This window comes from Mauremys mutica, chromosome 7 (genome assembly GCF_020497125.1).
Source record: "Mauremys mutica isolate MM-2020 ecotype Southern chromosome 7, ASM2049712v1, whole genome shotgun sequence".
In the NCBI taxonomy this organism is placed as follows: domain Eukaryota; kingdom Metazoa; phylum Chordata; order Testudines; family Geoemydidae; genus Mauremys; species Mauremys mutica.
In genome coordinates, this window is record NC_059078.1 from 1,398,165 (window position 1) to 1,420,598 (window position 22,434).

General features: G+C 69.2%; 2 protein-coding genes across 2 annotated transcripts; one reads left to right on the forward strand and one right to left on the reverse strand.

Moving 5' to 3' along the window:
* The first annotated feature begins 2,895 nt into the window (after positions 1-2,895).
* Positions 2,896-18,474, forward strand: LOC123373631 (G-protein coupled receptor 22-like). The gene is made up of 2 exons (XM_045022659.1): positions 2,896-2,933; positions 17,158-18,474. Exon 2 carries the CDS (start codon positions 17,212-17,214, stop codon positions 18,472-18,474), a length of 1,263 nt encoding a protein of 420 aa, XP_044878594.1. The 5' UTR covers positions 2,896-2,933; positions 17,158-17,211.
* LOC123373991 (proline-rich extensin-like protein EPR1) lies at positions 4,396-7,164 on the reverse strand. The gene is made up of 2 exons (XM_045023362.1): positions 7,004-7,164; positions 4,396-6,592 (listed from the first exon to the last, which is right to left on the reverse strand). Exons 1-2 carry the CDS (start codon positions 7,162-7,164, stop codon positions 4,396-4,398), a joined length of 2,358 nt encoding a protein of 785 aa, XP_044879297.1.
* Positions 18,475-22,434: the final 3,960 nt, after the last annotated feature.

Here is a 22,434-nt window from a genome sequence, read left to right on the forward strand (position 1 = left end):
GAATGCCCATGATCCAACCCCTGTTTCCTGTCCCCTGACTGCCCCCCAGAACCTCTGCCCCCTCCCTGTGCCCTAACTGTCCCCAGGACTCCCTGCCCCTTATCCAACCCCCCCCCCCCCCAGCCCCGGCCCCGGCCCCCTGCCATGCTGCTTACCTCCACCTCCTCCCTCTCCCAGAGCCTTAGCGCACCACGTCCAGGCGCGGCCCTGGACAGCGCTGCAGCAGCGTGACGCCAGCGGGGCCCCGACGCTCGCAGCCCCACCCCCTTACCAAACAGCTCTGAGCGGGGCCGCTGTAGCTTTGTCCAGCGCCGCTCCTGGACGCGGCGCGCTGAGGAGCTGGGGGATGGGGGAAGGCAGAGGCGGGCCCAGGGCCGGGGCCTGGGGCAAATTGCCCCACTTGCCCCCCTGGGAGCCCTGCTGAAATCTGGTGCCTTTCCAGTTAGGGGAAGGGGTGGGCACAGGGCTGGTGCAGCCACGAGGTGAACTAGGCGGCCGCCAGGGGGCACCGAACAGCGCACTCAGGGGAGGGGGTGGAGCGGAGGTGAGCTGGGGTGGGGATATGCTGCGGGGGGGGGGCTCCCCGGGCGGCGGGGGGGGCGGGGCGCTGCGGCGGGGGGGGCGCCCCGGGCAGAGGGGAGGTGCGGGGAGCTGCTGCAGGGGGGCTCCCCGGGCAGAGGGGAGGTGGGGAGCTGCTGCAGGGGGGCTCCCCAGGCAGAGGGGAGGGGCGGGGAGCTGCTGCAGGGGGGCTCCCCGGGCGGAGGGGAGGTGGGGGGCTGCTGCAGGGGGGCTCCCCGGGCAGAGGGGAGGTGGGGATATGCTGCGGGGGGGGGGCTCCCCGGGCAGAGGGGAGGTGCGGGGAGCTGCTGCAGGGGGGCTCCCCGGGCGGATGGGGGGGTGGGGAGCTGCTGCAGGGGGGCTCCCCGGGCAGAGGGGAGGTGGGGATATGCTGCGGGGGGGGGCTCCCCGGGCAGAGGGGAGGTGCGGGGAGCTGCTGCAGGGGGGTGCCGCAGGGCAGGGGGGGCAGAGAGCTGCCGCAGGGCTCCCCAGGCCAGAGGGGGGGTGCACAGTGGAAGTTTTGCCTAGACCGTGAAATATCCTTGCACTGGCCCTGGGTGGGGACGCAGAGAGACAAAAGCTTCCTGCCTTGTGCCCAAGCTGTGGAGCAGCACAACGGAGAGTCCAGTCATGAGAAATCCCCTAGTTACCCCCTGAGCTGGAGCTAACCAGGACTGTCCCGGGACAGGACGGGCCCAGACTAGGAAGGAGTCTAGGCTGTGAAAGAAGCTCATTGGCACATCTCTGAGGGGGAGATTTTATCTGTGACCAGGTTTGTATCAGGCTTAGACTTGCCTGGTTTGTTTTCTTTTGCTTGGTGACTGACTTTGTTCCATGTGTTATTACTTGGAACCACTGAACTCCTCCTTTTTATACTTAATAAAATCACTTTTGCTTATTATTGAACCCAGAGCTAGTAATTAATACCTGGGCGGGGGGGGGGGGGGGGGGGGGGGGGGGGGGGGGGGGGGGGGGGGGGGGTCACAGAGGGCGAACAATGTGTTTGGACCCCACTGGGAGCTGGGTGTCTGAGGACAGGAGCACGTCTTCAGCTGTTTTCAGTGGAGCCTGCAGCTCGTGGGGGATGTGGCTCAGACCTGGGGCTGTGTTTGTAGCAGGCTGGCGTATCTGGCTCAACCAGGCAGGGTTCCGAAGTCCCAAGCTGGCTCGGGGTGGTCTCAGCACCAGGGGCGGCTCTAGACGTTTCGCCGCCCCAAGCAGGGTGGCACACCACGGCGGGGGCTCTGCCGGTCGCCGGTCCCACGGCTCCGGGGGACCTCCCACAGGTGGACCACCGAAGCCACGGGACCAGCGGCCCCTCCGCAGGCATGCTGCTGAAGGCTGCCTGCCTGCCTGCCGGTCTCCCGGCGACCGGCAGAGCCCCCCCGCGGCTTGCCCCCCAGGCACACGCTTGGCGTGCTGGGGCCTGGAGCCGCCCCTGCTCAGCACATCAGGTGACAGTCCCAAGCGGGTTTCTGTGATCCAACCTGTCACACCAGCTGCTCAGCCCCAGTGACTGGAGTTGGAGGGGAAGTCAGGGCCGACTCAGGGAGCCCTCGGGGCAGGTGCCAAGGTGCCTGCCATGGCAATGGTGAGGCCGATGCCCCAGCTGGGCCGTGCTCGGCAGGAAGGGAGCAGCCAGGGTCTCCGCTCACCCCAATGCATTGGGGGGGGGGTCGTTTTCCCTGCAGCTCCAGCCTTGGCCCTGTCAATGCCTCCCCCTGCCCAGCTCCCTGCCCTCCCCCATGCACTGGGTGCCCTAGGAGCCAACCCCCCCAGGAGCCTGCCATACTGGCTGGCCCGGGCCTGGAGAAGACACTGGCTATTCCAGCTGTGCAGCCTGGGGGACGGGCGCTGGGAGCGGGCTGTCCAGCTGTGCAGAGTGGGGGAGGGGCACAGGGAGCGGGCTGTCCAGCCCGGGGGAGGGGCGCTGGGAGCGGGCTGTCCAGCTGTGCAGAGTGGGGGAGGGGCACAGGGAGCGGGCTGTCCAGCCTGGAGGAGGGGCGCTGGGAGCGGGCTGTCCAGATGTTCAGCCCAGGGGAGGGGCGCTGGGAGCGGGCTGTCCAGCTGTGCAGCCCGGGGGAGGGGCGCTGGGAGCGGGCTGTCCAGCTGTGCAGCCCGGGGGAGGGGCGCTGGGAGCGGGCTGTCCAGCTGTGCAGCAGGGGTGTATCCTGCCCAGGGTTCCCAGGGGGCTGTCCAGATGTGCAGCCCGAGCCAGTCCAGTTGTTGAGGGGCGGGCCCAGGGGTGAAGCTGCGGGAGGCGCGCAGAGCGCGTGCTCGGGGATTCCAGATGTGCCGGGGGCGCGCAGCGCGGCCAGGAGCCCGGCCCGGCGGGGAGCGGCGGCGCTGCGGACCCAGCGGGGAGGAGTCGGCGGGTGAGTGTCGGGGGGGGCTGGTCCCTGAGCCCCGGGGGGACCCCGCTGCTGCGAGCCGGGCGGGGAGTGACCTCCTCCCCCAGCTCCACTGGCCCGGGCCGAGCCCGGCCCCCACGGAGCCCCCGCGACCTTGGAGCGGCCTCGGCACCAGGTGAGCGGGGCAGGGGCCTGCGAGACCCGGCCAGGACTCCTGGGTTCCCTACCCGGCTTCGGGAGGGGGCTGGGGGGCAGAGCAGGAGAGCTGGGAGCCAGGACTCCTGGGTTCTCTCCCCGGCTCTGGGGGGCTGGTGGGTTGGAGCAGCGGGGGCTGGGAGCCAGGACTCTTGGGATCTCTCCCCGGCTCTGGGAGGGGAGCGGGGGCTGGTGGGTTGGAGCGGGGGGGGCTGGGAGCCAGGACTCCTGGGTTCTATCCCCGGCTCTGGGAGGGGAGCGGGGGCTGGTGGGTTGGAGCGGGGGACCTGGGAGCCAGGACTCCTGGGTTCTATCCCCGGCTCTGGGAGGGGAGCGGGGGCTGGTGGGTTGGAGCAGTGGGGGCTGGGAGCCAGGACTCCTGGGTTCTATCCCCGGCTCTGGGAGGGGAGTGGGGGCTGGTGGGTTGGAGCAGGGGGGGCTGGGAGCCAGGACTCCTGGGTTCTATCCCCGGCTCTGGGAGGGGAGTGGGGGCTGGTGGGTTGGAGCAGCGGGGGCTGGGAGCCAGGACTCCTGGGTTCTCTCCCCGGCTCTGGGAGGGGAGTGGGGGCTGGTGGGTTGGAGCAGGGGGGGCTGGGAGCCAGGACTCCTGGGTTCTCTCCCCGGCTCTGGGAGGGGAGTGGGGGCTGGGGGGTTGGAGCAGGGGGGGGATGGGAGCCAGGACTCCTGGGTTCTCTCCCCGGCTCTGGGGGGGGGGGGGTGGGGGCTGGGGGGGTGGAGCAGGGGGGGGATGGGAGCCAGGACTCCTGGGTTCTCTCCCCGGCTCTGGGGGGGGGGAGTGGGGGCTGGGGGGTTGGAGCAGGGGGGGGATGGGAGCCAGGACTCCTGGGTTCTCTCCCCGGCTCTGGGGGGGGGGAGTGGGAGCTGGTGGGTTAGAGCAGGGGGGGCTGGGAGCCAGGACTCCTGGGTTCTCTCCCCAGCTCTGGGAGGTCCTGGGGGGCAGAGCTGGGGGGGGGGGGGGCGGGGAGCCAGGACTCCTGGGTTCTCTCCCCAGCTCTGGGAGGTCCTGGGGGGCAAAGCTGGGGGGGGGGGGGCTGGGAGCCAGGACTCCTGGGTTCTCCTGATCGGTTTGGTCCAGGGCAGATCTGTGCTGTGTTTGGAGGGTGCCCAGCACGGTGTGGGTGTGGGTGTGGGCCTGGGGCCCTGGGTGCTACAGTAACAATCTCAGCCGAGGGGCTGGACTGGGGCTCTCTCGCCAGCGCCAGCACTGGGAGCCCTGGGCAGGTCAGTCCCTTACCCGTTCAATGCAAACTCGCCCTTCCCTGCCACTGCACTACCAGGCTGAATGGGCGCAGTGCCAGTGTGCCTGGTGCGGGGGGATGGATGATGCCGAGCTGGCAGGCAGGGGATGGTTGATACCGGGCTGGTGGCTGGTGTGGGGAATGGATGATGCTAGGGTGGTGCAGGGCATGGTAAATGCCGGGCTGGTACCTGACGGGCGGGGGATGGATGATGCCGAGTTGGTACCTGGCAGGTGGGGGATGGATGATGCCGGGCTGACGGGCGGGGGATGGATGATGCCGGGCTGGTACCTGACGGGTGGGGGATGGATGATGCCAGGCCGGCAGCTGGGGGATGCATGATGCCGGGCTGGCAGCTGGGGGATGGATGATGCCGGGCTGGCAGCTGGGGGATGGATGATGCCGGGCCGGCGGCTGACGGGCGGGGCATGGATGATGCCGGGCCGGCGGTTGGCAGGGGGGATGGATGATGCCGGGCTGACGGGCAGAGGATGGATGATGCCGGGCCGGCAGGGGATGGATGATGCCAGGCCGGCGATTGGCTTGGGGGATGGATGATGCCGGGCCGGCGGTTGGCAGGGGGGATGGATGATGCCGGGCTGACGGGCAGAGGATGGATGATGCCGGGCCGGCAGGGGATGGATGATGCCAGGCCGGCGATTGGCGGGGGGGATGGATGATGCCAGGCCGGCGGTTGGGGGATGGATGATGCCGGGCCGGCGGCTGACGGGCGGGGGATGGATGATGCCGGGCCGGCAGCTGGGGGATGGATGATGCCGGGCTGACGGGCGGGGGATGGATGATGCCGGGCCGGCGGCTGACGGGCGAGGGATGGATGATGCCGGGCCGGCAGCTGGGGGATGGATGATGCCGGGCCGGCGGCTGGCAGGGGGGATGGATGATGCCGGGCCGGCGGCTGGCAGGGGGGATGGATGATGCTGGGCTGACGGGCGGGGGATGAATGATGCCGGGCCGGTGATTGGCGGGGGGGATGGATGATGCCGGGCTGACGGGCAGAGGATGGATGATGCCGGGCCGGCAGGGGATGGATGATGCCAGGCCGGCGATTGGCGGGGGGATGGATGATGCCAGGCCGGCAGTTGGGGGATGGATGATGCCGGGCCGGCGGCTGACGGGCGGGGGATGGATGATGCCGGGCTGGCGGCTGACGGGCGGGGGATGGATGATGCCGGGCTGACGGGCAGAGGATGGATGATGCTGGGCCGGCGGCTGACAGGGGGGATGGATGATGCTGGGCTGACGGGCGGGGGATGGATGATGCCAGGCTGGCGGTTGGCAGGGGGGATGGATGATGCCAGGCTGACGGGCAGGGGATGGATGATGCTGGGCCGGCGGCTGACAGGGGGGATGGATGATGCTGGGCGGACGGGCAGGGGATGGATGATGCCGGGCCGGCGGTTGGCAGGGGGGATGGATGATGCCGGGCCGGCGGTTGGCAGGGTGGTTGGATGATGCCGGGCCGGCGGTTGGCATGGGGGATGGATGATGCCGGGCCGGCGGTTGGCAGGGGGGATGGATGATGCCGGGCTGACAGGCAGGGGATGGATGATGCTGGGCCGGCAGGGGATGGATGATGCCAGGCCGGCGATTGGCGGGGGGGATGGATGATGCCAGGCTGGCGATTGGCGGGGGGGATGGATGATGCCAGGCCGGTGCTTGGGGGATGGATGATGCCGGGCCGGCGGCTGACGGGCGGGGGATGGATGATGCCGGGCCGGCAGCTGGCAGGGGGGATGGATGATGCTGGGCTGACGGGCGGGGGATGGATGATGCCAGGCCGGCGGTTGGCAGGGGGGATGGATGATGCCGGGCTGACGGGCAGGGGATGGATGATGCTGGGCCGGCGGCTGACAAGGGGGATGGATGATGCCGGGCCGGCAGCTGGGGGATGGATGATGCCGGGCCGGCGGCTGGCAGGGGGGATGGATGATGCCGGGCCGGCGGCTGGCAGGGGGGATGGATGATGCAGGGCAGACGGGCGGGGGATGGATGATGCCAGGCCGGCGGTTGGCAGGGGGGATGGATGATGCCGGGCTGACGGGCAGGGGATGGATGATGCCGGGCTGGTGGCTGACGGGCAGGGGATGGATGATGCTGGGCCGGCGGTTGGCAGGGGGGATGGATGATGCCGGGCCGGCGGTTGGCAGGGTGGTTGGATGATGCCGGGCCGGCGGTTGGCAGGGGGGATGGATGATGCCGGGCCGGCGGCTGATGGGGGGGATGGATGATGCCAGCGGCGGACGGGCAGGGGAGCGCCCAGGCGACAGTCTGTCCCTGCGACCTCGGCTCGATTCGTGTTGGTTCCATGTGGCCGGGTTGTGGCGGGGTCGCCCAGGTGACAGGCTGGAGTGAATCCTTTCCGTGGGGCTGCCGGCGCTGGGAATCGCTCTGGGCCAGACCCACCCCCTGGCCCCCAGCCTGTGGGGGGATCCGTGGGGCGGGTCCTTCGGCCCCGGTGCTCAGCCCGTGCAGGGGTCTGCAAAGAGCCAGCCGGTGTCGGGTTCCTGTAGGTCCCCCCCCCCCCGCCCCGCCCCGCGGTGCAGGACTCTGGCTCCAGGAGCTGGTTGGAGCCGGACTGTCTCCCCTTTGATCTCCCCAGCGCTCTGAGCTCACACAAACCTGGCTGGCTGCAGTGGGGCTTCCAGCGCCGATTCCCGTCTCTCCTGGCCTGGCTCACCCGGTGTCTGGCTGCTCCCCTGCAGCGCGGTCGGCCTGCTGCCTGGCCTCGGGTGCAGTGCGTCAGCTGGGACGCTGGCTGTGTCCAGATCTGCCGGGGCCATGGGGCGTGCAGGGCGGATTGGGGCCCCCTGTCAATGGCACAGAGCCCCTCTGCCATCTCCTGCACCACCGGGGGCTGAGTCTCTTCTCACCCCGGCCCCGGCCCCGGCCCCGGCCCCGGCTGGCGGCAGGAAATGCGAAGTGGTTCTGCACATGTGTGGTTAGCCAGTCGGGTGCCAGACAGGGCCAGGTCCCAGCTTCCCTCAGCTCAGGGTCCCTGCTGGCCGGCGCTGGGGTGCTGAGGGGTCAGACCCCCACTCAGCCTGTTACCCTGACCAGCCCCTTGCGTGTTTGGGGGACCGGGCCCTGGGCAACGCCGGGGGGGTCTGTGCACTGGCAGTTTATGGGGAGCTGGCTCCGAGCGGGCGCGGCCCGGCCCCGGCGCGGGGGGAGCGGGCTCCGAGCGGGCGCGGCCCGGCCCCGGCGCGGGGGGAGCCGGCTCCGAGCGGGCGCGGCCCGGCCCCGGCGCGGGGGGAGCCGGCTCCGAGCGGGCGCGAGCTAATTGCCAGCTGGCGCTAACAGGATTAGCTGTGGTGGGAGGGGGCTGCCGGGGCCGGTGCACTCAGTCCCTGGGAACAGGGACCTTCTCCAGTCACCTCCTCCTCGGGACTCTGAGCATTAATTACGCAGCAATTCCTCTGTCAGCCCCCAGCCCCGGGTTCCCTCCCGCGCAGCAGCTGGGCACCATCCGGGATTCCCTCGTCTATTAGCAGGCGGCTGCTCTGTCTGTCAGCACCGTCCCCCTGGCGTCGCACCACCCCATGGGGCAGGGAGCCGGCAGCACAAGGGGTGAACGTACTAACCTGGAAAACCAGACCTAGCTGCCATCTGGGCACAGATGACGGGTGTGTGCTCTGCCAACTGCCCCCCAGCAGCCTTGCCGGTGCCCCTCACTCCCGACCCGCAGCCCCAGCTAGCCCAGCCTGGGGCACCTGGCACGCATGGTTCTGCTGCCTGCAGGCCTCAGAGCAGGGCTGGTCGGTGGCTTGCGCAAGCTGCAAAGATTCCTGGGAACCGGCCGAGAGCTCCCGGTCGGGAAGTCGCTGCTCTGGGGCTGTGGGTTCAGGGTTACTGCGGGGTCTGTTTCTCAGCCGGTTTGTCCTGGACTCAGCGTGGGGGCTCCCCCCCCCCCCCCCCGCTGGCTAACAAACTCCTGCAGTCTGGGATGGAAGCTAATGAAGAGACGGGGAAGCCTGTGGCTGGAGCAATGTAATTACAGCCGCTTGGTCTCTGCTGCCCAGAGGAAGGTCGAGAGCTGCGATGTTGGCGTGTCTCCGGTGCCAGGCAGGTGACGGGGGACGGCTCCTCGCTGCACACTCCTCCCGGTGCCCTTCCTGCCCCTGCACAGGCTGGGAGAGGGCATCTGGTGCCCACCCTGGCGTCAGCCCCATGGCCTCATGTGGGGGCAGCGCTTCTGCAGCGACACCCGGCACCCCCGGGCCCCAGGCTTGCAGCAGCACCAACGTCATCGCAGGCATCTGCTCCCGCTGGAGCGGGCAGTGGCTCTGTGGGACCCCAGGGCCGGGCAGGAGCTGCTGCAGGCTGACGCTCCCGACGGCAGGAATTGCAGGGTGGGGTCCGGCTCAGAGCCCCGGCCTGGCTCTGGCACCAGACGCCGCAGGGGAAGGTGCAGCAGATGAGGGTGAGCTGCCGGCGCTGGGTCTCCACGGGGCACTGGCCGGAGCGCTGAAGTTGGAGGTTTGTGCATGAGTTGGTAGAACTGGCTGCCCATGGCCAGTCCCTTTGGGAATCCCGGTTCCCCGGGCGTTGCCCCCTCGGGTCCCTGTCCCCCACCCGGCGTGTCACTGCGTGTCCCCTTGCCCGGGGCTGGGGGCTGGGAGAGCAGCCGTTCCCGCTCTCCCCTCAGTCCGGTTCCTAGGCCCCCAGCGCCGCCCTGGCCCCTTTCCATGGGCATCTCGCCAGCCGGCTCTTCGCTCGTGCCAGCCCCTCCCGAGACAGGCTGAGCCGGCCGGCCCATGGGGTCCCCAGCGCTCCGCTGCAGTGCCCCCCGCTGAGCCCCCCGCTCCCACCGAGCTCCCTGCCCTGCCAAGCCCCCCAGCTCCCTGCCCCGCTCTCCCCAACCTCCGCCGTGCCCCGCTCTCCCCAACCTCCGCCGTGCCCCCCTCTCCCCACCGAGCCCCCCAGCTCCCTGCCCCACTCCTCCCAAGCCCTCGCCCTGCCCCGCTCTCCCCACCGACCCCCCCACTCCCTGCCCCGCTCTCCCCAACCCCCTCCCTGCCCCACTCTCCCCAACCTCCGCCGTGCCCCGCTCTCCCCACCAAGCCCCCCGCTCCCACCGAGCTCCCTGCCCCGCTCTCCCCTGCCGAGCCCCCCCGGTCTCCCTAATCCCCTGCCCCGCTCCCTGCCCCACTCCCCCAACCCCCTCCCTACCCATCTCTCCCCTGCCAAGCCCCCCCGCTCCCTGCCCCACTCCTCTCGAGCCCCCGCCCTGCTCCCCCACCGAGCTGCTTACCAGCCGTTCAGCCAGGGACTCTGGTGCCGCACTGGGCTACATCCCTGGCACCTCGGCACTAGGGGGGCCAGTGCTGCCTCAGCCAGTCACCAACACCCCCTCCCTCGGAGCCGCCAGCCCCCGGGGCCCTGGGCCGTGCCCGGCACAGCTGGTCTGACAGGGGCTGAGCCCGGCGGCTGGCGTGAGCAGCCTGGCTGTGAGAATGCCCTGTCCTGGGGACACGCCCCAGCTGGGCCCTGCAGGGAGCAGGGGGGACCAGCCGTGGGGGGGGGGGGCGCAGGTGAAACTCCCCAGACAGGCTGCCAGGCTGGGGGCCCCGGCTCAGGAGACACTGGGGGCGAATGACCTGCCTGGGCTGGTGCCAGGGAACCTCCTGCATTAGCAACGCCCCCGGGGCTGCTCCCGCTCTGCCCGGCCCTGTGCCTGGCGGCCCCAGCTGGGTAGTGGAAGCCGGGAGCCCTGCGTGGCGCAGGTGAGAACCGCCCGGCTGGGAGCACTGGGCTGGGTCACCCCCCGGAGCTCCCCTGCCTGCCTGCGTCTCCTCCCGCTGGCCGGCTGCGTGGGGCTGAGGGGGTCGCAGGGCCCCGCGCCAGCTCCCCCGAGGGTTTATCGCAGCCCCCGGGAACGGCCTCGCGGCGCAGGGACGGCAGGGCACAGGGAGCACGGCCCAGGCTGAGCGGCTGCGGCCCCCGGGAGCTGGCACCGCACGCGCTGGCCAGGCCAGAGACCAGGCTCCGAGCCCGGGAACCGCTCCGCCTCAAAGCCCGGCCGGGCCCTCGCCAGCGGGGCCCCCTCAGGCCGCACTCTGCTAGGGGAAGCCCCCGCGACCGACCGCGGAGCGTTCAGCCCCCCTGTTCTCGCCGTGCGCCCCCGAAGGGCCCTGCCCCCCACTCCGCAGGCCGACGGGTCACGGCGAAGGGCAGAGCTCGTTAGCACAGAAATCAGGGACTTTCAGCCAAGTCCATCTTGGGGGGAGGGGAGCCCAGAGCCAGGGCTCTGCCCCTCCCCCTGCGCCCCAAGCCAGCCCAGACTGACTCCTTCCAGCTGCCTGGCCCCTGGCCCTGAAGCCTTTGTCTCTTTCCCGGGCCAGGAGGCCACCTGGTCTCTTTGTCTCCAACACCTTCCGTTCTCAGGCCACCAGTTACCAGGCGACAGGGCCTGTGGAGCCAGACACAGGCTGTGTCAGAGCAGGGGGAAGGAGGGGGCACAGGCTGTCTGGGGGGGCAGGGGAGTGGGCTGCCTGGGGGGTGGGTTGCTGGGGGGCAGGGAGGGGCGCAGGCTGCCTGGGGGGGTTGCTGGGGGGCGGGGAGGGGCGCAGGCTGCCTGGGGGGGTTGCTGGGGGGCGGGGAGGGGCGCAGGCTGCCTGGGGGGGTTGCTGGGGGGCGGGGAGGGGCGCAGGCTGCCTGGGGGGGTTGCTGGGGGGCGGGGAGGGGCGCAGGCTGCCTGGGGGGGTTGCTGGGGGCGGGGAGGGGCGCAGGCTGCCTGGGGGGGGTTGCTGGGGGGCGGGGAGGGGCGCAGGCTGCCTGGGGGGGTTGCTGGGGGGCGGGGAGGGGCGCAGGCTGCCTGGGGGGGGTTGCTGGGGGGCAGGGAGGGGCGCAGGCTGCCTGGGGGGGGTTGCTGGGGGGCAGGGAGGGGCGCAGGCTGCCAGGGGGGGGTTGCTGGGGGGCAGGGAGGGGCGCAGGCTGCCTGGGGGGGTTGCTGGGGGGCAGGGAGGGGCGCAGGCTGCCTGGGGGGGGTTGCTGGGGGGCAGGGAGGGGCGCAGGCTGCCTGGGGGGGTTGCTGGGGGGCAGGGAGGGGCGCAGGCTGCCCGGGGGGGGGTTGCTGGGGGGCAGGGAGGGGCGCAGGCTGCCCGGGGGGGGGTTGCTGGGGGGCAGGGAGGGGCGCAGGCTGCCCGGGGGGGGGTTGCTGGGGGCAGGGAGGGGCGCAGCGGCTTTGCCCGTGCTGGGTTCTAGCTGGAAGCTGCGTGCGGCTCCCAGGTGTGGCTGCGGCTGGTGGCTGCGCGGGGGGCGGGAGAAGGGGGCCGTGGCAGTCGCCCCGGAGGCTGGCAGCAGCGCGTCAGGCAGTGGCCAAGTTGCTGGCATGGGACCCTGGTCTGGTGACAAGCCAAGCGTGCGATCCCTGCTCTGAGCCCGGCCCCGTTAGCATCACCCGGTCCCCGAGCCAGGGCCCAGCCTGGAGACCCCACCCGGCCTCTGGAAACTGGCCCAGCCTTAAGCCCCCTCCCCGCCAAACTCCCTCCTTCCCTGGCTGGCTGCAGCGCCGGCCCTCGCGCGATTTCCCACCGCCCCGTTCGGGGGCAGCTGCAAACTCTGCCCTTGGCCATGTGATGTTTTCTTCCAGGCCATTTGTACAAATGGAAAATAGCGAAGGGCCGAAACCCGCCCCCGTAGGACCCGGCTGGGAACAGCCCCACCCCATGACAACTCCCCAGTGCCAAGTCCATGCTGAGCCCTAGCACTGAGCCGGCGTCTAGCCCGTGTCATGTGGGCCACAGTCATTGTATGTTGGTCCCATCTTGTGAACAAAACGCCCTGCAGCCCCCGGGCCGCGGCTCGGCCGGAAGCGAATTCTACTGTCACCACCGTTCCCTGCAGCACCCGCCTGTCAGCTCCACTCAGTCTGACGCCGTCCATAACCCATGTCGATTGGCATTAAATCACCCTCCTTTAATTCTTTATTAATCGAGTTCTGTATCAGCCGCTCCATGACCTCGCCTGGCATTAACGTCAGGCTGAGAAGCCTGTAATTACCCTGGTCATCCCATTTCCCCTTTCGAACAACTGGCACCACGTGAGCTTTCTGCCACTCGAACTTCCCCCGCACTCACCGGAAATCAGCACTAACAGCTCAGCAGCTCCTCAGCCAGCTCCTTTCAAACTCTTACATCCTGAACCAGCTGATTTCAAAATGTCTGACTTTAGTGGCTCCTGTTGACCATCCTCCAGAGACGCCAGTGAAGTGGAAAGAGCGTTATCACCAGTACTGCTGCCAGGAGCCGTTTAGTCCTAACAAACTCGTATTGTCCTTAACTCTGCTGGCCGTAGACTTCTCTGCGTGTCCCTTGGCTTCCCTTATCTATTTTCAACAAGGCCCAGCTTCGGACTGGTATTCGTTGCTGCCCCCTTCCCTCTCTTCCCGTGCTTAGATGTGATTCTTTTATTTTGACAGCTGCCTTGAGTTCCTGTCCAGGCTGGGTTGGTTTGGTAACCACCACAGCTGCCATCCCCAGTTGTGGGATTGTGGCTCTGGGGGCACTGAGTGCAGGGTCCCGTTTCTCTGCTACGTTCTTCCCAGTTGAGTTGGCTCGTAACAATTTCCAGCTTTGTGGAACTGGCCCTATTAAAGCACCAAGTGTGACTCCATGTTACTGGGCTGGACTTTGTTCTGCTCCACATTCGAGATGGGCTCAAGCCCTGAGCACCTGTCCCGAAGCTCTGCCATGGTCAGGACAGGGTGTAGCGCAGCCCCCCATGTCGGCTGCACGCTCTGAGTCACAGATTGTCACTCGAGTGGTTAGCAAGGCCCAGGAGCTTTCAGCCTGGCCGCGGGAGCCCCCCAGAGCACGTCCCTCCCGTCGAAGTGCCAGTGAGCACCCAGGTTTGTCCTGCACCAAGACGGGCGGAGGGAGCTGGGCAGCCTGTTCCTGGGTGAAGCTGCTGGTGCTTGATCAGCTCGGCCAGGGGGTCGGGAAGCCCCTTTGAAAATACTCCAGGCTGTGATGACACCCCACCCCACCCCCATACTTCTGCGCTGCTGCTGGCAGAGCTGGGTGCCTGGCAGCCGCTGCCAGTCTCACGCCCCCCCCCCACCAGCCTTGGACCCCAGTGTGAGAAACCCTCTGCTGGGCCACGGGGCCACAAGCCCCCCGGAGTTCTCGGTGAGTCAGGCCCAGCGGTGGCGTTTGGCACAGGGTGTCCCACCCCCCTTTGCCCCTCGGTCCTTCCTGAACAGGTTACAGCCACCGATTGTAACGTCCCGGCCACGCGGCGCCCGCGCCTGCCTCAGTGCTCCCGAGCGGCTCCGCGCTGGGCTCCCAAAGGCGCGATCCCAGCTCCCGTCTGTTCTCCGGGCTCCCGCAGCTCAGGCTTTGCTCGCGCCAGGGCCTTTCGCTCCCTGACGTCCTCAGGTCCTCCCGCTGGGTACCCTGCCCTCCTGACAGCTGTAGCCAGCGTCACCCCGAGGAGATGCGGCCACCTCCTCCGGAGCTGGGGGCCCCTCACTCCCGACCCGCAGCCCCCTGCTACTCCTTCCCCCAGCTCTGCCGGTGCCCCTCACTCCCGACCCGCAGCCCCTGCTACCCCTTCCCCCAGCTCTGCCAGTGCCCCTCACTCCTGACCCGCAGCCCCCTACTACTCCTTCCCCCAGCTCTGCCGGTGCCCCTCACTCCTGACCCGCAGCCCCCTGCTACTCCTTCCCCCAGCTCTGCCAGTGCCCCTCACTCCTGACCCACAGCCCCCTGCTATTCCAGCCCTGAGACCTTATCACGATTTCCTTGAACCTTGGTAATAGTGAGGCAGTAGATTAAAATTCCTTCCCCTGAGAGGACACGGCCACATCCCACCTCCCCTCCCTTCTCCCTGAGGAGCGGATGCTGCTTGTGGGCTGGGTCTGCCAGGTCCTGCCCATGTGCCCCAGGCTGAGGGAGCCCTGGGCAGTGGCAGCATCTTCCCCTCCCGGGCATCTGCAGAGGGAGCAGGTCTCCCTGGCTCCCCCATGGGCTTTGTGTTCCTGCCTCCTTATCTCCCGAGAACGCTGGTGGAAGAGTCCAGCCTGGAGCTGGAGAGCTGCCCCCCTTCACTCCCCTGTGTCCCCAGCACCCCCATGCCCTGGCACCCCCCAGTATCCCCTGTGCCCTGGCACCCCCATGTCCCGGTATCCCCCAGCATCCCTGTGCCAGGCCAGCGGGCACAGCCTGGCAGCAGCAAAGCAATTACCTTTGGCTTGGAGGCTGGGGGTCCAGCCTGGCCGTGTGCTGCTGCCGCCCTGCCTCCCGCCCAGCGACCTGCCAAGATCACACAGCAGCTGCTCTCGCTGGAACCAGCCTGGCAAAGGGCCGGGGGCCGGTCCAGCTGTTGGGAGCGGGCAGGGAGATGGCAGCCCAGGAATAGCCTGGCACGGAGCCCACCTGGCCCTGGGAAGAGGCAGCAGCTGGCTGCGGGCCGCCACACGGTAAAGGCAGGGATCCGATGCAGGGAGCTGCTGCTTTCAGTGACTGATGGAGCTGGGTTCTCCCACCCGCCCCCCGCCCCAAGTGCGCCTGAGGGAAGCTCCTTGCCGGGTGCGGTGCAGGCCCCTGGGGTGGTGCTGCGGTGCCAGGGCCGAGGGGTCAGCGTGCCGGGAGCCTGCACTAAGCAATGGCCGCTGGGTAGCTCTGCCATGGTCTGTAGGTGGGAAGTGACACCCCGGGACACAGCTGCACAGCACAAAACCAGGGCCCAGATGGTTGCGCTGACATGGCTCCGTGAGGCTGAGCTGGCAGGGGCTGCAGGTCGGGAGTGAGGGGCACTGGCAGAGGTGGGGGGGGCAGGGCTGGGATGGCAGGGGCTGTGGGTCGGGAGTGAGGGGCACTGGCAGAGGTGGGGGGGCAGGGCTGGGCTAGCAGGAGCTGTGGGTCGGGAGTGAGGGGCACTTGCAGAGCTGGGGGGGGCAGGGCTGGGCTGGCAGGGGCTGTGGGTCGGGAGTGAGGGGCACTGGCAGTGCTGGGCTGGCAGGGGCTGCGGGTCGGGAGTGAGGGAAACCGGCAGAGCTGGGGGGGCAGGGGCTGCGGGTCGGGAGTGAGGGGCACCAGCAGAGCTGGGGGGGCAGGGGCTGCGGGTCGGGAGTGAGGGGCACCGGCAGAGCTGGGGGGGCAGGGCTGGGATGGCAGGGGCTGTGGGTCGGGAGTGAGGGGCACTGGCAGAGGTGGGGGGGGCAGGGCTGGGCTAGCAGGAGCTGTGGGTCGGGAGTGAGGGGCACTGGCAGAGCTGGGGGGGGCAGGGCTGGGCTGGCAGGGGCTGTGGGTCGGGAGTGAGGGGCACTGGAAGGGCTGGGCTGGCAGGGGCTGCGGGTCGGGAGTGAGGGAAACCGGCAGAGCTGGGGGGGCAGGGGCTGCGGGTCGGGAGTGAGGGGCACCAGCAGAGCTGGAGGGGCAGGGGCTGTGGGTCAGGAGTGAGAGGCACTGGCAGAGCTGGAGGGGCAGGGGCTGCGGGTCAGGAGTGAGAGGCACTGGCAGAGCTGGGGGGGCAGGGGCTGTGGGTCGGGAGTGAGGGGCACCGGCAGAGCTGGAGGGGCAGGGGCTGCGGGTCAGGAGTGAGAGGCACTGGCAGAGCTGGAGGGGCAGGGGCTGCGGGTCAGGAGTGAGAGGCACTGGCAGAGCTGGGGGGGCAGGGGCTGTGGGTCGGGAGTGAGGGGCACCGGCAGAGCTGGAGGGGCAGGGGCTGGGGGTCGGGAGTGAGGGGCACCGGCAGAGCTGGGGGGGCAGGGCTGGGATGGCAGGGGCTGCGGGTCGGGAGTGAGGGGCACTGGCAGGGCTGGGCTAGCAGGGGCTGCGGGTCGGGAGTGAGGGGCACCGGCAGAGCTGGGGGGGCAGGGCTGGGATGGCAGGGGCTGCGGGTCGGGAGTGAGGGGCACTGGCAGGGCTGGGCTAGCAGGGGCTGTGGGTCGGGAGTGAGGGGCACTGGCAGAGCTGGAGGGGTAGGGGCTGCGGGTCAGGAGTGAGGGGCACTGGCAGAGCTGGGGGGGCAGGGGCTGCGGGTCGGGAGTGAGGGGCACCGGCAGAGCTGGGGGGGCAGGGGCTGCGGGTCGGGAGTGAGAGGCACTGGCAGAGCTGGAGGGGCAGGGCTGGGCTGGCAGGGGCTGTGGGTCGGGAGTGAGGGGCACTGGCAGAGCTGGAGGGGTAGGGCTGGGATGGCAGGGGCTGCGGGTCGGGAGTGAGGGGCACTGGCAGAGCTGGGGGGGCAGGGCTGGGATGGCAGGGGCTGTGGGTCGGGAGTGAGGGGCACTGGCAGAGCTGGAGGGGAAGGGCTGGGATGGCAGGGGCTGTGGGTCGGGAGTGAGGGGCATTGGCAGAGCTGGAGGGGTAGGGCTGGGATGGCAGGGGCTGCGGGTCGGGAGTGAGGGGCACTGGCAGAGCTGGGGGGGCAGGGCTGGGATGGCAGGGGCTGTGGGTCGGGAGTGAGGGGCACTGACAGAGCTGGGGGGGCAGGGCTGGGATGGCAGGGGCTGCGGGTCGGGAGTGAGGGGCACTGGCAGAGAAGCATCTGCAGCCCTGCCTGTTCTTGGGGTTACTGCGGTGGCTGCATTCCCAGCTGGAGGGGGACCCGGCAGTGGGAGCCCATGGGGCCCGGAGGGAATGGTGGAGCCCGGCTGGGCAGCTCAGCCCCCCAAGGAGATTTCCCTGCAGCTCCAGAGAGAGTGGCGCGATGGAGGGTTTGGGATGGGGGCGCTGGTCCAGGAGCTGGGTTGGGTGCGGCTGGCGTGTGTCAGGCGCTGTCTGCCTGCCGGAGCTCCTGGGGGAGCTGACGCCGTGTCCTTTGCTCTGCAGGGGTGCGCGGCCCCCGGTGTGGGAGCAGCCCATGAGCCCAGGCCGCTGTCCGACATGGCGAGCGCCATCTACGACACCCTCCTGGAGAGCCCGGACGGGGCCAGCGCCGACGCCGGCTGGTCCGTGCCCTACGCACTGGGCTTCCAGGTGTCGCTCACCAGCTTCCTGCTGCTGGAGATCCTGCTGGGCTGCAGCAGCAACCTGGCGGTGCTGGCGCTGTACTGCTCGCAGCCCGGCCTGGTGGACTCGGTCAGCACCGTGGTGACCATGAACCTGCACGTGCTGGACACGCTGGTGTGCCTGGTGTGCGCGCCCCTGACCATCGCCGTGCTGCTGCTGGCGCCGGAGCACAACGGGCCCCTGCTCGGCTGCTTCCACGAGGCCTGCGTCACCTTCGGCAGCGTGGCCACCGCCGCCAACGTGCTGGTCGTCAGCCTGGACCGATACGACATCTCGGTGCGGCCGGGGCGCCGGGTGCTGACGCCCAGCCGCGCCGCCCTGCTGCTGGCTGCCGTCTGGCTGCTCTCGCTGCTTGGCTTCTTCCTGCCCTTCCTGGAGCTGGAGATACTGCAGGGCCCCCGCCCGGCACTCTGCCTCCGCGGCCCCGGGCCCCAGGCCGAGCTGGCCACGTGCTACCACCTGCTGCTGCAGATCCCGGCCTTCACCGCCGCCGGGGCCGTCATGCTGCTGACCTACGCCCGGGTCCTGCGGGCCCTCGATATCCGCCTGGGTGGGCGCCGCTCCCGCAGCCAGCGCCACCGGAGCAAGCGCCGCAAGCGCCGGAAAGCGGCGGAGCCGGGTGCCGGCGCGGGAGAGGCCCAAAGGCCGGTGCAGGTGCCGCCGGCGCTGCCCCCCCAGCCCATGCGGGTGCAGGCCTCGGTCTCGGTGATCGTGGCGCTCCGGCGGGCCGTCAGGCGGCACCGCGACCGCCGGGAGCGCCAGAAACGGGTCTTCAGGATGTCGCTCGTCATCGTCTCCACCTTCCTGGTGTGCTGGGCGCCCATCTCCATCACCAACCTGCTGGTCCTGTGCCTGGGGCCCAGCCGCCTGCTGCTCCAGCTGCGCCTCTGCTTCCTGGCCCTGGCCTACGGCACCACCGTCTGCCACCCGCTGCTCTACGCCTTCGCCCGCCAGAAGCTGCGCGCCGCGCTCCGCAGCAAGCTGACCAAGCGGGTGGTCTCAGCGCTGCAGGTGGACCCTGCGCCTGGGGGCACCGTCATCCACAACTCCTGGGTGGAGCCCCACAAGGGGCGCCGGGCCCGGCCCGCGGGCAGCGCGGGGGCCCAGCGCTGCCTCCCCCGGGGGCTGAGGGAGTGAGCGCAGCCGGCAGGACCCAGACTGCACCACGGTCACTCGCCCGGCCGGGCCAGGCAGCTCCGCTCGGGGAGAAGCTGGGCCCGTCACGCCCGCCCTGGCCGACCAGAGGCTGGAGGCGGGAGTGGGTCCCGCCCGCCTCCCAGCAGCAGCCGCATCCCTCCAGGGGACGCCGTGAGCTGGCCTGAGCCTGGGACGGCCGCGCTGGCCCAGGCTGGCCCCTGGCTGGGGGCTGGGCCTCCTGGAACTGCCAAGGGCCCTGTGCACCCCCCGCGTCGGGAACGGCTCCTCCGGCCCCCGGGCCTGCCGCGCCCCACGCTGGCTCCACGCTGGGCGAGGGGAAAGGCCCGGCTGGTGCTGACTGAGGGGCCAAAGGAGAAGGGGGTGGGAGACCCTGGGGCCCCGTGGTCCCTCCCAGGGCAGGGCCCTCCCCACTCCAGTGTCTGGGGCTGGCTGAGCCGGCCCGTAACAATATTCCCACCCTCATCATCGGGGGGGGTGGGGGGCTGTCTGGGGGGGCAGCTCTGTGTATCGGGGGGGATGGGGGGCTGTCTGGGGGGGGCAGCTCTGTGTATCGGGGGGGATGGGGGGCTGTCTGGGGGGGCAGCTCTGTGTATCGGGGGGTCTTTGTGTCCCTTGGGATCTGTGTGTTAAGAGGTGGGCTTGGGAAATCTACATATCCATGGGGGGTCTGTGTGTCGGGGGGATGTCGGGGGGAGGGCTCTGTGCATCCAGGGGCAGGGCTGTGTGTTGGGGGGGGCTGTGCATCCGGGGGGGGTCTGTGCATCCGGGGGGGGTCTGTGCATCCAGGGAGGGGTCTGTGTGTTGAGGGGGGCTGTGCATCCGGGGGGGTGCTGTGTGTTGGGGGGGGCTGTGCATCCAGGGGGGGCTGTGCATCCGGGGGGGTGCTGTGTGTTGAGGGGGGCTGTGCATCCGGGGGCAGGGCTGTGTGTTGGGGGGGGGGGTCTGTGCATCCAGGGAGGGGTCTGTGTGTTGAGGGGGGCTGTGCATCCGGGGGCAGGGCTGTGTGTTGGGGGGGGTCTGTGCATCCAGGGAGGGGTCTGTGTGGTGAGGGGGGCTGTGCATACGGGGGCAGGGCTGTGTTGGGGGGGGGTCTGTGCATCGGGGGGGCTGTGTGCTGGGGGGGGCTGTGCATCCAGGGGGGGCTGTGTGCTGGGGGGGCCGTGCATCCCGGGGCCGGGCTGTGTGTTGGGGGGGGCTGTGCATCCGGGGGGGTGCTGTGTGCTGGGGGGGCTGTGTATCCAGGGAGGGGCTGTGTGCTGGGGGGGCTGTGCATCCAGGGGGGGCTGTGTGCTGGGGGGGGCTGTGCATCCGGGGGCAGGGCTGTGTGTTGGGGGGGGCTGTGCATCCGGGGGGGTGCTGTGTGCTGGGGGGGGCTGTGTATCCAGGGAGGGGCTGTGTGCTGGGGGGGGCTGTGTATCCAGGGAGGGGCTGTGTGCTGGGGGGGGGCTGTGCATCCAGGGAGGGGCTGTGTGTTGGGGGGGGCTGTGTGCTGGGGGGGGGCTGTGCATCTGGGGGGGGGGTCTGTGTGTTCCTGGGTCTCTGACTCCCTTTTCTTTGCTGTGCTCCCAGCAATGTGTCCTGCCCCTTGCCCAGCTCCCCAAGGACCCCCCCAGCTGAGATGCTGCCCCCCCATTCTCTGTAAATACCCCCGTGACCCCCAAAACCCTCTTCTGCAAATCTCAATAAAGAGGAACCTCTTCAAGCGGCCGCACCTGTCTCTGGTTCTTGGGGTGGGCAGTGCCCCCCCCAGCGCAGTGCTCCCCCCCGGCGCAGTGCACCCTGCAGACCGGGGGGGGGCAGGTGGCTGAGTGGGGCCTCAGTGGCTGTTTGCCGGGGTGAGGGTCTCCTGCTTCCTCGGGAGCCCCCCCCCCGCCTTGCTGCATCTGAGGCCAGGGGTTAACTCTGCCCCCGCCCCATAGAGGGAGCTGGGTGGGGTGGGGGAGCCCCGGGCAGCCCCCTCCCCACTCGTACAGTGGTGGGGCTCGCCCCCCCCAGCTCCGCTGGTACCCCTCAACCCCGACCCGCAGCCCCCTGCTCTCCCAGAGCTTTGTGTGAGGTGCTGGGGCCAGGCGCCCCCTGGCCCCAGCTCTGCCCTTCCCCCCGACCCTGCTTCCTGGCCCCAGCCCACTGCCCGCAGGGACTGTTCCCCAGAGGGCTCCGCAGGGCGATGCTCGGCACCGGTGCTGGGGCCCTGGGGCAGGTGTGAGCGGCCAGGGCTGGGCCGGCAGGGCCAGCTCCGGCCTGGTGAGCTGTCGCTTGCCGTGTTCCTCAGGCAGTGCCCCCGAGCCAGCCCGGTGGTTCTCCACGGCCTGCGGGGGCCGCCCTGGGCTGGCAGGGCCCAGAGCAGCGGGAGCCTGCCCCATGGCAGGGCCACAGCGCGCAGCTTGGCTGCTGCAGGCGCTGGATGGTTGCGGAGCCTCTCCGGGGGCTGCGGCGGAGGGCGGGCAGGGAGCTCTCCCTCAGCCCGAGGTGGCTCCCGAGGTGTCCTGCCTGGGGCGGGGAGAGTCGCACTGGCCCGCTCAGGAACCTTGCAGCCGCTAGTGCCACCAGCGCCCCTGCCGGGGCAGCAGCGAGGTCCGTGTGCCACCCTGCCACGCCGTGCGCGGGGGCAGCAGCTGGGGACTCACCTGGCGCAGGTGGGGGGGGTGTCCGGCAGAGATGGCACCTGCCCGCAGAGGCCTGTGCCTAGGGTGACCAGACGTCCCGATTTGATCGGCAGTCCCAGTATGTGGGGCTTTGTTTTATAGAGGCACCTACTACCCCCCCACCCCGTCCCAGTTTTTCACACTTGCTGTCTGGTCACCCTACCTGCGCAGAGGGGAGTTTAGCTGATTGTTTCCTGCTGTCTCTCCAAGTCTCTCACTTCTTCTTGACCATCTGGACATTTGTGATGCTTTCACACTCATCCTGAACCGTGCACACATCCTTAACAGGGGGCCCTTGTTGCCGAGAAGGCTAACGGCATTTTGCGCTGTATAAGTAGGGGCATTGCCAGCAGATCGAGGGACGTGATCATCCCCTCTATTCAGCATTGGTGAGGCCTCATCTGGAGACTGTGTCCAGTTTTGGGCCCCACACTACAAGAAGGATGTGGATAAATTGGAGAGAGTCCAGCGGAGGGCAACAAAAATGCTTAGGGGGCTGGAGCACATGACTTATGAGGAGACGCTGAGGGAACTGGGATTGTTTAGCCTGCAGAAGAGAAGAGTGAAGGGGGATTTGATAGCTGCTTTCAACTACCTGAAGGGGGGTTCCAAAGAGGATGGAGCTCGGCTGTTCTCAGTGGTGGCAGATGACAGAACAAGGAGTAATGGTCTCAAGTTGCAGTGGGGGAGGTTTAGGTTGGATATTAGGAAACACTATTTCACTAGGAGGGTGGTGAAGCACTGGAATGGGTTCCCTAGGGAGGTGGTGGAATCTCTATCCTTAGAGGTGTTTAAGGTCAGGCTTGACAAAGCCCTAGCTGGGATGATTTAGTTGGTGTTGGTCCTGCTCTGAGCAGGGGGTTGGACTAGACACCTCCTGAGGTCCCTTCCACCCCTGATAGTCTGTGATTCTGTGATTTACTCACCCCCAAACAATTGTACAGAGAATTTCAGACAGGATTCCATTTTAGAAAGGGTTATACGGTGCTACCACTATTTGTCCACACTCCCGTGTCCTTCAGAGTGAGGGCTTACAGAAATCGACTCCTTAGGCCCACGCTTGTGCTGGGATTACAAAACACAAAAGTCTCCACCCACTAAAAACTCTGCCTGACAGAGCAGGACGGGGGGACGCTATGCCCCTACGTTTTTGGGCTCCATCTTGCGACGACAGGGGGTATTTTCACCTGTGCAATTGTTCCCCGAGAGACTGGTCGGAGCGAGGACTCTAACCCTCCCGCTTATGGCCCAGCACCGCTATGACCGGGGAGGTGGGGGATACCTAGACAGTTTG

Coding starts and splice junctions, on each gene's coding strand:
- LOC123373631 (XM_045022659.1), top strand. CDS start 17,212: ATGGCGAGCGCCATCTACGACACCCTCCTGGAGAGCCCGGACGGGGCC.
- LOC123373991 (XM_045023362.1), bottom strand. CDS start 7,164: ATGGCCCCGGCAGATCTGGACACAGCCAGCGTCCCAGCTGACGCACTG. Junction 6,593..7,003: donor GCCCCACTGCAGCCAGCCAG/GTTTGTGTGAGC, acceptor CCCCCCCATCAG/CCGCCGGCCCGGCATCATCC.